At 51.2% G+C, this 14361-nt stretch overlaps 1 protein-coding gene across 3 annotated transcripts in view; it reads left to right on the top strand.

Moving 5' to 3' along the window:
* Positions 1–12766, top strand: part of card9 (caspase recruitment domain family, member 9) — a 33072-nt gene extending 20306 nt beyond the window's left edge. For 2 of the 3 annotated variants that reach the window (XM_078226196.1, XM_078226197.1), the window contains exons 7-13: positions 42–167; positions 2760–2951; positions 3855–3896; positions 5938–5983; positions 7636–7721; positions 10008–10090; positions 10500–12766. In XM_078226196.1, coding sequence (XP_078082322.1) covers positions 42–167; positions 2760–2951; positions 3855–3896; positions 5938–5983; positions 7636–7721; positions 10008–10090; positions 10500–10626 — 702 coding nt within the window. In that variant the 3' untranslated portion in view covers positions 10627–12766. The remainder of the gene's footprint in view (positions 1–41; positions 168–2759; positions 2952–3854; positions 3897–5937; positions 5984–7635; positions 7722–10007; positions 10091–10499) is intronic. The other variant, XM_078226198.1, reaches the window with a different exon arrangement.
* The last annotated feature ends 1595 nt before the right edge of the window (positions 12767–14361 follow it).

Here is a 14361-nt window from a genome sequence, read left to right on the forward strand (position 1 = left end):
GGCCAATCCTTATTACCATCTTGTTCTCTCACTCTGTCCAGCTCCTGGAGGAGAAGGAGGTGTTTGAGCTCCAATGCATGACGCTGAGGAAGGATTCGCAGATGTACAAAGATCGCATTGAGACAACACTGCAGCAGATGCAGGAGGTGGCGATAGAGAGAGATCAGGTAATTGCGAAATGACAATGAAGCTCGAATGGTTACAATAACCTGTAATAATCTCACCCTCTTACAAATAAACTGCTAAATATAATCTTATAAAAACTGTTTTGCTGCAAAGTGCACCCTGCAATTATTATTCTGCAGTTACCGTGATGCATTCATACAGAGAGATGTGTGATTGTGTCTGCCTGACTCACAGGCTGATCATTATCAACAGAGGTCATACCTGTCCTGGGAGTGTTTGATGGGGGACAGTGTAGAGGGAGCTTTACTCTGTATCTAACCCCGTGCTGTACCTGTCCTGGGAGTGTTTGATGGGGACAGTGTAGAGGGAGCTTTACTCTGTATCTAACCCCGTGCTGTACCTGCCCTGGGAGTGTTTGATGGGGACAGTGTAGAGGGAGCTTTACTCTGTATCTAACCCCGTGCTGTACCTGTCCTGGGAGTGTTTGATGGGGACAGTGTAGAGGGAGCTTTACTCTGTATCTAACCCCATGCTGTACCTGTCCTGGGAGTGTTTGATGGGGGACAGTGTAGAGGGAGCTTTACTCTGTATCTAACCCCGTGCTGTACCTGTCCTGGGAGTGTTTGATGGGGACAGTGTAGAGGGAGCTTTACTCTGTATCTAACCCCGTGCTGTACCTGTCCTGGGAGTGTTTGATGGGGGACAGTGTAGAGGGAGCTTTACTCTGTATCTAACCCCGTGCTGTACCTGTCCTGGGAGTGTTTGATGGGGACAGTGTAGAGGGAGCTTTACTCTGTATCTAACCCCGTGCTGTACCTGTCCTGGGAGTGTTTGATGGGGACAGTGTAGAGGGAGCTTTACTCTGTATCTAACCCCGTGCTGTACCTGTCCTGGGAGTGTTTGATGGGGACAGTGTAGAGGGAGCTTTACTCTGTATCTAACCCCGTGCTGTACCTGTCCTGGGAGTGTTTGATGGGGGGACAGTGTAGAGGGAGCTTTACCCTGTATCTAACCCCGTGCTGTACCTGTCCTGGGAGTGTTTGATGGGGACAGTGTAGAGGGAGCTTTGCTCTGTATCTAACCCCGTGCTGTACCTGTCCTGGGAGTGTTTGATGGGGGGACAGTGTAGAGGGAGCTTTACCCTGTATCTAACCCCGTGCTGTACCTGTCCTGGGAGTGTTTGATGGGGGACAGTGTAGAGGGAGCTTTACCCTGTATCTAACCCCGTGCTGTACCTGTCCTGGGAGTGTTTGATGGGGACAGTGTAGAGGGAGCTTTACTCTGTATCTAACCCCGTGCTGTACCTGTCCTGGGAGTGTTTGATGGGGGGACAGTGTAGAGGGAGCTTTACCCTGTATCTAACCCCGTGCTGTACCTGTCCTGGGAGTGTTTGATGGGGGACAGTGTAGAGGGAGCTTTACCCTGTATCTAACCCCGTAGCTGTACCTGTCCTGGGAGTGTTTGATGGGGGACAGTGTAGAGGGAGCTTTACCCTGTATCTAACCCCGTGCTGTACCTGTCCTGGGAGTGTTTGATGGGGACAGTGTAGAGGGAGCTTTACCCTGTATCTAACCCCGTGCTGTACCTGTCCTGGGAGTGTTTGATGGGGGCAGTGTAGAGGGAGCTTTACTCTGTATCTAACCCCGTGCTGTACCTGTCCTGGGAGTGTTTGATGGGGAGAGTGTAGATGGGGTTTTACTCTGTATCTAACCCCGTGCTGTACCTGTCCTGGGAGTGTTTGATGGGGACAGTGTAGAGGGAGCTTTACTCTGTATCTAACCCCGTGCTGTACCTGTCCTGGGAGTGTTTGATGGGGGACAGTGTAGATGGGGTTTTACTCTGTATCTAACCCCGTGCTGTACCTGTCCTGGGAGTGTTCGATGGGGGACAGTGTAGAGGGAGCTTTCCTCTGTATCTACCCCCGTGCTGTACCTGTCCTGGCAGTGTTTGATGGGGACAGTGTAGAGGGGGCTTTACTCTGTATCTAACCCCGTGCTGTACCTGTCCTGGGAGTGTTTGATGGGGACAGTGTAGAGGGAGCTTTACTCTGTATCTAACCCCGTGCTGTACCTGTCCTGGGAGTGTTTGATGGGGACAGTGTAGAGGGAGCTTTACTCTGTATCTAACCCCGTGCTGTACCTGTCCTGGGAGTGTTTGATGGGGACAGTGTAGAGGGAGCTTTACTCTGTATCTAACCCTGTGCTGTACCTGTCCTGGGAGTGTTTGATGGGGACAGTGTAGAGGGAGCTTTACTCTGTATCTAACCCCGTGCTGTACCTGTCCTGGGAGTGTTTGATGGGGACAGTGTAGAGGGAGCTTTACTCTGTATCTAACCCCGTGCTGTACCTGTCCTGGGAGTGTTTGATGGGGACAGTGTAGAGGGAGCTTTACTATGTATCTAACCCCGTGCTGTACCTGTCCTGGGAGTGTTTGATGGGGACAGTGTAGAGGGAGCTTTACTCTGTATCTAACCCCGTGCTGTACCTGTCCTGGGATTGTTTGATGGGGACAGTATAGAGGGAGCTTTACTATGTATCTAACCCCGTGCTGTACCTGTCCTGGGAGTGTTTGATGGGGGACAGTGTAGAGGGAGCTTTACTCTGCATCTGGTGATTGCTCTCTTGCTCCCACAGGCTCTGAAGTCCAGGGAGGATTTTCACAAGTTGCACGCACAGACTCTGCAGCAGAATGATGTTTATCGGAAGCTGATTCGTGAGCAGGGCGAGAAATGTGATGAGCTACAGATCGATCTGTTCCGACAAGAGGAACATCTGTTGAGTCTTCAGGCCAAGCTCAAGAGGGTCAGAAAAGCTCCAGGAAGCCTGGTAACATCCAGTTAGCGACATGTTCTCCCCGGGACATCAGGGGGCAGGTGGGACGTGGAGGCTCCGTCCGGGATGTTGGGGTCTAATTTGGAATGTGGGGGGTTCAATCTAGGATCTTAGGGTTCAATAAATGGGTGAGGCAGCAGCATAATGATATAGTCCCTGGACTAGTAACCCCGGGACTCAGGGTAATGTTCTGGAGACCCGGGTTCGAATCCTGCCATGACAGATGATGAAATTTAAATCCAATAAAAATTTGGAATTAAGAATCTACTGATGACCATGAAACATTGTCGATTGTCGTAAAAACTCATCTGGTTCACTAATGCCCTTTAGGGAAGGAAATCTGCCGTCCTTACCCGGTCTGGCCTACATGTGACTCCAGAGCCACAGCAATGTGGTTGAATAGTAAATACCCTCAAGGGACAATTAGGGATGGGCAAAAGACCCCGGCCCAGCCAGCGATGCCCACATCTTGTAAATGTCTGAGATGTTGGGGGTTCTGCTGAGGAGTTTGGGGTTTTGTCTGGGATTTGGGGTTCAATTTGAGATTTCAGGGATCGGTTTGGGATTTAGGGTTCCGTTTGGAATTTGAGGGTTCTGTCTGGGATTTAGGGGTTCAGTCTGGGATTTGGAGGTTTCCACTTGAGGTTCCAGGGACCAGTTTGGGATTTGGGGAATCAGTATGGGATTTGGGGGATTCATTTTGCGATTTGGGGGGTTCAGTTTGGGATTTCAGGGATCAGTTTGGGATTTGGGGGTTCCATTTGGGATTTGGAGGTTTCCATTTGAGATTCCAGGGGCCAGTTTGGGATTTGGGGATCAGTTTGGGATTTCCAGGATCAGTTTATATTTGGATTCTGCTTTGAGATGTATAATTCACTCGCCCTTGTTCTGTTTTAGACCTCTGATGTGGATGAAATGTCTTCCAGATCCTCTCAGGAGGTGAGTCTTTCACTGGTTTTATTCCTTTACTAATTCAGAGAAATCAGTCACCATCCTGTGAGGATGATCTGGCTGGAAGTTGAGTTGTTTTCTCTTTGTGGCTCCTGTATCTCCTCCTCCTGCCCTCTCCGGAGCAGGAAACACTGAGAATAACTCCAACACTTCCGTCACTATTCCCACATCAGCAGTTGGGAGAGAGCACATCCAGAGTGAGATACAGCCAGAGCGAGCGTGGTTATCCGGGATTCTGGAGCAATCTGGGAATTCGGTGCAGAGGGGAAGAGGGGAGGTAGAGGGTGACGATCAAAGGTTGTTTTTGTCACTGGACGTCTGTGTCCTGTGGCGTTCCGCAGGGATCGGTGCTGGTGCCTTGCTGTTTGCAGTGTACATTAGTGATCCAGACAGGAATGTGGGCGTCTGATCAGTAAGTTTGCAGATGACTCAAAAATTGGCAGTGTGGTAAATGGTGAGGAGTAAAACCTTCCAGGATGTTCTAGACGGGCTGGTCAGATGGGCAGAACCGTGACATGGAATTTAACCCTGAAAAGTGTGAGGTAATGCATTTTGGGAGGATTAACAGGCAAAGGAAATACACAATGAATGGTAGGACACTCAGAAATACAGAGGATCAGAGGGACCTGGGGTTCATGTCCATCGATCCCTGAAGGCAGCAGGACAGGTAGATAACGTGGTTAAGAGGGAGTACGGGATACTTGCCTTCATTAGCCCAGGCAGAGAATACTTCTTACTGTGTTTACCCCAGTCCAACGCCGGTATCTCCACATCAGAGAATATAAGAGCAGGGAGGTTATGATGGAGTTGTATAAAACACTGATTAGGCCACAGCTGTGTGCAGTTCTGGTCGCCACACTATCGGAATGATGTGATTGCTCTAGAAAGGGTGCAGAGGAGATTCACCAGGATGCTGCCTGGGATGGAGAGTTTCAGCTATGAAGAGAGGCTGGATAGGCTGGGGTTATTTTCCTGAGAGCAGAGGAAGTGGTGTGACTGACTGCATGAGAGGGTGCGAGAGGCGGGAACCCTCACAACATTTAAGAAGCATTTAGATGAGCACTTGAAGCACCATAGCTTACAAGACTACAGACCAAGTGCTGGAAAATCAGATGGTGATAGATAGGTGCCTGATGGCTGGTGCAGACTCAATGGGCTGAATGGTATGTTGGCCTCCATAGCGAGAGGATCTGAGTACAGGGATAGGGATGTTTTGCTACAATTGTATAGAGAGTTGGTGAGGCCACACCTGGAGTATTGTGTGCAGTTTTGGTGTCCTTATCTGAGGATGCCCTTGCTATAGAGGGAGTACAGCGAAGGTTTACCAGGCTGATTCCTGGGATGGCAGGTCTGTCATATGTGGAGAGACTAAGTCGGTTAGGATTATATTCACTGGAGTTTAGAAGAGTGAGAGGGGATCTCATAGAAACTTATAAAATTCTAACAGGGGTAGACAGGGTAGATTCAGAAAGAATGTTCCCAATGGTGGGGGAGTCTGAGGGGTCTAGGGGTCATAGTTTGAGGATAAGGGATAAACCTTTTAGAACTGAGATGAAAAGAAATTTCTTCACCCAGAGGGTGGTGAATGTGTGGAATTCACTCCCACAGAATGTAGTTGAGGGCAAAACATTGTGTGATTTCAAGAAGAAATTAGATATAGCTCTTGGGACGAAAGGGATCGAGAGATATGGGGGGAAGGGAGGGGGGGGATCATGATATTGAATTCGATGATCAGCTATGATCAAAATGAATGGTGGAACAGGCTCGAAGGGCTGAATGGCCTCCTCCTGCTTCTAGTTTCTGTGTTTCTATGTTTTAGTGCTGTCAGACTCCATGACTTGGCTCAGTCAACACGGAATGGTGAGGTATTTGGGAGGTTCCTGCACCGTGTTCCTCAGCTGCACAAAACGCTGTGTTTAACACCGAGGCAAGGGTGGGTTTTTACCGGGTGGTTTGGGCTGTTTTGTTAGGAGTGAGATAATGATGCCAACTCCAGCCTCACACTGACACACTCACTCTCTCTGATCAGATCACAGTGACAGAAATCCGAGTCGAGGAACCGGGATCTGTCGAGCGTGAGTATCAGTGATCCCCAATTCTAAAATCCAATCCTGATTGGGTCCCCGTGGCTCAGTGGCTGCTAGTACTAACTCTCAGGAGGTCACAGGTTCAAATCCCAGTGCAGAGATAGGAGCACAAATATCAAATAGACACACACTGTGCAGAAGGAAGGCAGTGCTGCACTGTCAGAGGGTCAGTGCTGAGGGAGTGCCGCACTGTCAGAGGGTCAGTACTGAGGGAGTGCTGCACTGTCAGAGGGTCAGTGCTGAGGGAGTGCCACACTGTCAGAGGGTCAGTGCTGAGGGAGTGCCGCACTGTCAGAGGGTCAGTACTGAGGGAGTGCTGCACTGTCAGAGGGTCAGTGCTGAGGGAGTGCCGCACTGTCAGAGGGTCAGTACTGAGGGAGTGCTGCACTGTCAGAGGGTCAGTACTGAGGGAGTGCCGCACTGTCAGAGGGTCAGTGCTGAGGGAGTGCCGCACTGTCAGAGGGTCAGTACTGAGGGAGTGCCGCACTGTCAGAGGGTCAGTACTGAGGGAGTGCTGCACTGTCAGAGGGTCAGTGCTGAGGGAATGCCGCACTGTCAGAGGGTCAGTACTGAGGGAGTGCTGCACTGTTAGAGGGTCAGTGCTGAGGGAGTGCCGCACTGTCAGAGGGTCAGTACTGAGGGAGTGCCGCACTGTCAGAGGGTCAGTACTGAGGGGGTGCTGCACTGTCAGAGGGTCAGTACTGAGGGAGTGCTGCACTGTCAGAGGGTCAGTACTGAGGGGGTGCTGCACTGTCAGAGGGTCAGTGCTGAGGGAGTGCCGCACTGTCAGAGGGTCAGTACTGAGGGGGTGCTGCACTGTCAGAGGGTCAGTACTGAGGGAGTGCTGCACTGTCAGAGGGTCAGTGCTGAGGGAGTGCCGCACTGTCAGAGGGTCAGTACTGAGGGAGTGCCGCACTGTCAGAGGGTCAGTACTGAGGGAGTGCTGCACTGTCAGAGGGTCAGCACTGAGGGAGTGGCGCACTGTCAGAGGGTCAGTGCTGAGGGAGTGCCGCACTGTCAGAGGGTCAGTACTGAGGGAGTGCCGCACTGTCAGAGGGTCAGTACTGAGGGAGTGCTGCACTGTCAGAGGGTCAGCACTGAGGGAGTGGCGCACTGTCAGAGCAGTGGAGGTGTGGGTACGGTTGTGTGTGGGGGTGTTTGTGGGGAAAGGTATGTGTAGATGGGTGGGGTGAGGGAGGGCGTTGAGGATGGGTTTTGTGTGGGTGGGGTGGGGGTGAAGTTGGGGCTGAGGGAGGGGTGTGGATGGGGGATGGTTGTTGTGTGGGTAGATGAAACGGTTGGGTTGGGGACAAGGGAGGGGGTGGGTGAGAGGGCGGGGAGGGGGTGGGTGAGGGGAGTGGGTTGAGGGCGGGTTGGAGGTTGGGTTGGGTGTGGGGTGGGGTTTGGTTTGGGGGCGGGTTGGGTGAGGGGGTTGGGGGTGGGTGAGGGGGTGGGTGATGGGGTGGGTTGGGGGCAGGTCGGGGGGTGGGTGAGGGGTGGGTGGGGGAGCGGGTGGGGGGGCGGGCGGGGGCGGGGGGGCGGCTTGGTGGGGCGGCTTGGTGGGGCGGGCGGGGGGCGGGCGGGGAGGGGGTGGGTTTTTGTCTTTTCCGCTGTGTTTGATGTGAAAGTTTCTCTTTCAGAAAGTTGGACTTTGAGCTCCCAGAATGCTCAGGGGGAGAGCACCAATCAGCTCGCAGCATCTGGCAGACATATTGGCAGCAAGACCGTGAGTGTTTCCCACCCAAAAGGTGCCCCGGTTGCTCGGCAACTGCTCATTTTTTCCCAAGTCCTTGTTTACTTTTCATACTGTAAACTCTCTGAGCAGAATAGAGACAGTTTAAAATGAAACTAAACATCCTCATACATGTAAACACCTTTGTTTCACATGAATCTAACTCGGGTTTTACCCTCACACACCCAGAATCACTAAATTAAAGCCACTTAAATCTATTCCTTATTTCGAATCTCTAACAACACAAACATGGGTCACTGCAAACTCCCTCCTGCTTCCTGACACTGAGCTTTATCCGAACTCGATCCACCTGCCTTGACCCCACACCCTTTCTAATCTTGTCTTATAAGAGTTTAAGTTTAAGTTTATTTATTAGTGTCACAAGTAGGCTTACATTAACCCTGCAATGAAGTTACTGTGAAAATCCCCTAGTCGCCACACTCTGGCACCTGTTCGGGTACACTGAGGGAGAATTTAGCACGGCCAATGCACCCTAACCAGCACGTCTTTTGGACTGTGGGAGGAAACCGGAGCACCCGGAGGAAACCCACGCAGACACGGGGAGAACGTGCAGACTCCGCACAGACAGTGACCCAAGCCGGGAATCGAACCGGGGTCCCTGGCGCTGTGAGGCAGCAGTGCTAACCACTGTGCTGCCCAACTCAAATTTTAAAATTATTTATTTTAGCTTCCACTGTATTTTGTGAGAGAAAGTTACACATCGAGCATTCACTGTGTGAAGATCTGTTCCCTAACTGCTCCTCAATCACTCGCGTTTTAACATTATGTCCTCGTGTCCAGGGCTCCCCCACTGCAGAAATAGTTTCACGCTATCGATCCGATCAATTCCTATCAAAGTCCCGCAGGAGGGGGTGCAGAGGGAGGGGGCGCAGGGGAGGGGGCGCAGGGGGAGGGGGTGCAGGGGGAGGGGGTGCAGGGGGAGGGGATGCAGGGGGAGGGGATGCAGGGGGAAGGGGTGCAGAGGGAGGGGGTGCAGGGGAGGGGGTGCAGGGGGAGGGGATGCGGGGGGAGGGGATGCGGGGGGTGGGGATGTGGGGGGAGGGGATGCGGGGGGATACAAGAGGAGGGGGTGCAGGGTGAGGCAGTGCGGGGGAGGGGGTGCAGGGGGAAGGGCTGCAGGGGAAGGGGGCAATCCACAGGAACAGCTGGGGGTGTATCTCTGTACCTGGGGTTCTGGTTGGGCTTCTGGCTGGGGTTCCGGCTGGGTTGTGGCTGGGGTTCTATCTGGGGTTCTATCTGGGGTTCTGGCTGGGGTTCTGGCTGGGGTTCTGGCTGGGGTTCTATCTGGGGTACTGGCTGGGGTTCTATCTGGGGTCCTGGCTGGGGTTCTGGCTGGGGTTCTATCTGGGGTTCTGGCTGGGGTTCTATCTGGGGTTCTATCTGGGGTTCTATCTGGGGTTCTGGCTGGGGTTCTGGCTGGGGTTCTATCTGGGGTACTGGCTGGGGTTCTATCTGGGGTTCTATCTGGGGTTCTATCTGGGGTTCTATCTGGGGTTCTATCTGGGGTTCTGGCTGGGGTTCTATCTGGGGTTCTATCTGGGGTTCTGGCTGGGGTTCTATCTGGGGTTCTATCTGGGGTTCCTGCTGGGGTTCTATCTGGGGTTCTATCTGGGGTTCTGGCTGGGGTTCTATCTGGGGTTCTATCTGGGGTTCTGGCTGGGGTTCTATCTGGGGTTCTATCTGGGGTTCTGGCTGGGGTTCTATCTGGGGTTCTGGCTGGGGTTCTGGCTGGGGTTCTATCTGGGGTTCTATCTGGGGTTCTGGCTGGGGTTCTATCTGGGGTTCTATCTGGGGTTCTGGCTGGGGTTCTATCTGGGGTTCTATCTGGGGTTCTGGCTGGGGTTCTGGCTGGGGTTCTGGCTGGGGTTCTATCTGGGGTTCTGGCTGGGGTTCTATCTGGGGTTCTGGCTGGGGTTCTATCTGGGGTTCTGGCTGGGGTTCTATCTGGGGTTCTATCTGGGGTTCTGGCTGGGGTTCTGGCTGGGGTTCTATCTGGGGTTCTGGCTGGGGTTCTATCTGGGGTTCTGGCTGGGGTTCTATCTGGGGTTCTATCTGGGGTTCTATCTGGGGTTCTGGCTGGGGTTCTATCTGGGGTTCTGGCTGGGGTTCTATCTGGGGTTCTGGCTGGGGTTCTATCTGGGGTTCTGGCTGGGGTTCTATCTGGGGTTCCTGCTGGGGTTCTATCTGGGGTTCTGGCTGGGGTTCTATCTGGGGTTCCTGCTGGGGTTCTGGCTGTAACTCCTGTTCGCTGTCTGACAGTTACAGCCCGCAGTCGCTGAGGAACATTTGGAAGTGAAGAACAGCCGGTGGAGAATGAAGAAAAGCTTCGAAGATTACAGAAGGTTTTTAATAAAATCCTCAGCTCAATATTTCCGCTGTGAAAATCAGAACATCGCAACTTTTTGCAGCATCTTATCCACATGGATCAACCTTTACCCTGACTGTCTGTCTCTCGCTCTCTCTCTCACTGTCTGTCTGTCTCTCACTCCCTCCTTGTCTGTCTGTCTCTCTGTCTTTCTCTCGCTCTCTCCCTGTCTCGCTGTCTCACACTCTGTCTCACTGTCTCCCTGGCTGCCTGTCTCTCTGTCTGTCTCTCTCTGTCCCTCTCTCTCTGCCTGTCTCTCTCACTCTGTGTCTCTCTCTCACTCTCTACCTGTCCATATGACTGTCTATTGGGATGGGAAGGGATTTAAAAGTCCTCAGCAAACCCTGCAACTAAAATCCTTTTTTTTGGTCTGATTTCCTGACCAGGAAACGTGCAATCCGACTGAACAAAGAGGAGAGAGACCAGAAGCGGGAAAACTGGGAGAACACAACAGGGAGTGAGAATTCCGACTCCGACTCCTCGGGAGATGGGAAGACCGCGATCAGGAGATAATCCGCTTGTTCCACAGAGACTCTGCACCCAGCTCATCACCATCAGAGAGACAAGTGTTACAGACAGGAGGGGTGTTAACTGAAACAGCACCAATCACCCCACTAACTGTCCGTCTGGAAACACAAAGAGTCTTTGATTTGTTTTCCTGTTTCTAAGCGATGATGTATTTCCCAACCCTTCGGTTTATGTGTAATCACCGTTTCTATTAATAACCCCACAGCAAACTGGAGACAGGATGAACTCGAAGGGTTAGTTTATTTGCACAGACTCCAAATGCAGGAGAAGATTCAGAACAGCACCTCCACACTCGGACAGTAACGAGAGAATCATAGAATCCCTACAGTGCAGAAGGAGGCCATTCAGCCCATCGAGCCTGCACCAACAATCCCACCCAGGCCCTATCCCCACAGCCTCACATATTTACCTTGCTGATCCCCCTGACATCCCCCTAGAATCCCTACAGTGCAGAAGGAGGCCATTCGGCCCATCGGGTCTGTACCGACCACAATCCCACCCAGACCCTATTCCCATAACCCCATACATTTACCCTAGCTAGTCCCCCTGACACTAAGGGTCAATTTATCATGGCCAATCAACCTAACCCGCACATCTTTGGACTGTGGGAGGAAACCGGAGCACCCGGAGGAAACCCACGCAGACACGGGGGAGAACGTGCAAACTCCACACAGACAGTGACCCAAGCCGGGAATCGAACCCGGGACCCTGGCGCTGTGAGGCAGCAGTGCTAACCGCTGTGCCACCCTAACACTAAGGTGCAATTTAGCATGGCCAATCGACCTAACCCGCACATTTTTGGACAGAGAAAAATAGGGTTGAGAGTACAGAAACTACCGAGAAAATAAATATTGGTTCACGTGGGTTCCAGAGTCTGAATTATAGTCCAATGAGGTATCCCTTCATAGACATTGGCAGGTTGAAAACCGATGCTGGATAATTCAGTTTTCTGGTGGTGTTGAGATCCACATACCAAGATGAATCTGTCTTGTTGTTTATGGGACAGAATATCCAACAGTCGATCCAAACTGGGCCAGGGCTCCTTCAGTGTGAGCTGCTATCCAGATGTTAAAACAGCAGATTGAGCGATACAGTTCAGCAATATTACCTGTTCCACAAGCCATTAGGCCATGACACATCCTCTTCCACTCCACAATCTCTTCAACAAAGGATGTTCACTCAGTGTCTGGAAATTAGCTTTGTGTTCCAGGCTGATAACGTCTCCGTCATTATGGGTTAACAGGAAGGTTTGAGAGCCATTCCACAGTGGACATTCCATCTCTATTGGCCTGACCGCAAATTACCTTTGTACAGTTCACTTTGAGGTTGGCCTGTGCAATCGCCAGGTGAATGTTAGTATCTCCTCAGAGATAACGAGGTGGGAGTTTCGCTGGAACTTCAATGTGGTTTCTTTTGTTCAGGGGTCAGAGACGGATTCAGCTGTAATACACATCTTGGTTCAGTTTAAAAAAGTTTAGAACTAGCACTGAGCGTGTGGATATATATTTTGTAAAAATATAATGTGATGGCTTACTCCCGCCCACTTGATGTCAGCCAGGGTTCAAAGGTAAAACTCAGAACACTGAGCCAGAAAATTAACCCCACTCAAAGTCTTGAACACATAAATCAGGCTCACAGTGCAGTACTGAGGGAGTGCCGCACTGTCAGAGGGTCAGTGCTGAGGGAGTGTCGCACTGTCAGAGGGTCAGTATTGAGGGAGTGTCGCACTGTCAGAGGGTCAGTGCTGAGGGAGTGTCGCACTGTCAGAGGGTCAGTGCTGAGGGAGTGTCGCACTGTCAGAGGGTCAGTGCTGAGGGAGTGCCGCACTGTCAGAGGGTCAGTGCTGAGGGAGTGTCGCACTGTCAGAGGGTCAGTATTGAGGGAGTGTCGCACTGTCAGAGGGTCAGTGCTGAGGGAGTGCCGCACTGTCAGAGGGTCAGTGCTGAGGGAGCGCTGCACTGTCGGGTGAGTTTAAAGCTCCTGTATTTTGAGGGAGGGAAATTCTCGCTGGTGTCCTTGGGCAATATTTATCCTTTCACTAACGTCACTGAGAACATGTTGTCGGGCTGTTCCTGTGCTGCTGGATTTGGGCTCTTGCTGTGCAACAAGTGGAGGCTGTTGTTGGTTTGGCAATAAATACTTTTATTCATTAACAGCTTCGTTAATGCCAGTGGAGAGAATCTGGTTCCATTATCTGTAATCTTGCTGCTGAAGGTCAGGACTTCGATCTCTTTCCTCCTATTTTCTCGTTCTCTCTTTCTCTGTCGTTGTCTCTCTCAGAATTTCTCTCTTTCTCACATTCACTTCTTTGTTCTTTTTCCTCGTTCTGTCTGCCACTAGAAACAGGAGCAGGAGGAGACCATTCGGCCCATCGAGCCTGCTCCACCATTCAGTGCCGTCACGGCTGATCTTGCATTTTGACTCCATTATCCTCATATTCCTGATTCCCCGTGAGACCAGAAACCTGTCTATCGCAGCCTTAAATACGTTCAACAATGGAGCATCACAACCCCCCCGGGGGAGAAAATCCCGAAGATTCACAACCCTTTGAGTGAAGATATTTCTCCTCATCTCAGTCCTAAATGATCAGCCCCTTATCCTGAGACTGTGCCCCGGGTTTTAGATTCCCTGATCAGTGGAAACAATCTCTCAGTCAAACCCCTTCAGAATCCTCTAGGTTTCAGTGCAATCCCCTCATTCTCCTAAACTCCAGAGAATTATTTGAGGATGTAGCTAGGAGAGTTGACCAAGGAGAACCAGTCGATGTGGTTTATTTAGACTCTCAGAAGGATTTCGACAAGGTCTCACATAACAGATGACTATGGAAAGTTAAAGCACACGGGATTGCAGGTAATGTCTTGAGATGGATAGAAAGCTGGTTAGTTTTTTCCAACTGGCTGTCAGTGACTAGTGGGGTTCCGCAGGGATCTGTGCTCGGACCCCAACTGTTCACATTATATATTAATGATTTGGAAGAGGGAACTGAATGTATTATCTCCAAATTTGCAGATGATACAAAGTTGGGTGGGAGGGTGAGCTGTGAGGAGGATGTAGAGATGCCTCAGTGTGATTTGGACAGGCTGAGAGTGTGGGCATCTGCATGGCAGATGCAGTATAATGTATAGGGGATTTTCACATAACTTCATTGCAGTGTGAATGTAAGCCTACTTGTGACTAATAAATAAACTTTACTTATGTGGATAAATGTGAGGTTATCCACTTTGGTAGCAAAACAGATTATTGGTAGGAAGACAGATTATTATTTGAATGGGTGTAAATTGAGAAAGGTGGACACTCAGCAAGACCTTGGAGTCCTCGTGCATCAGTCGCTGAGAGTAAGCGTGCAGGTACAGCAGGCAGTAAAGAAGGCAAATGGTACGTTGGCCTCATAGCGAGAGGATTTGAGTATCGGGATAGGGATGTTTTGCTGCAATTGTACAGGGCGTTGGTGAGGCCACACCTGGAGTATTGTGTGCAGTTTTGATGTCTTTATCTGAGGAAGGATGTCCTTGCTATAGAGGGAGCGCAGCGAAGGTTTACCAGGCTGATTCCTGGGATGGCAGGACTGTCATATGAGGAGAGACCAAGTCGGTTAGGATTTTATTCACTGGAGTTTAGAAGAGTGAGAGGGGATCTCATAGAAACTTATAAAATTCTAACAGGGTTAGACAGGGTAGATTCAGAAAGAATGTTCCCGATGGTGGGGGGAGTCCAGAACTG

The sequence above is a fragment of the Mustelus asterias genome, chromosome 13 (genome assembly GCF_964213995.1).
Source record: "Mustelus asterias chromosome 13, sMusAst1.hap1.1, whole genome shotgun sequence".
Lineage (NCBI taxonomy): Eukaryota > Metazoa > Chordata > Chondrichthyes > Carcharhiniformes > Triakidae > Mustelus > Mustelus asterias.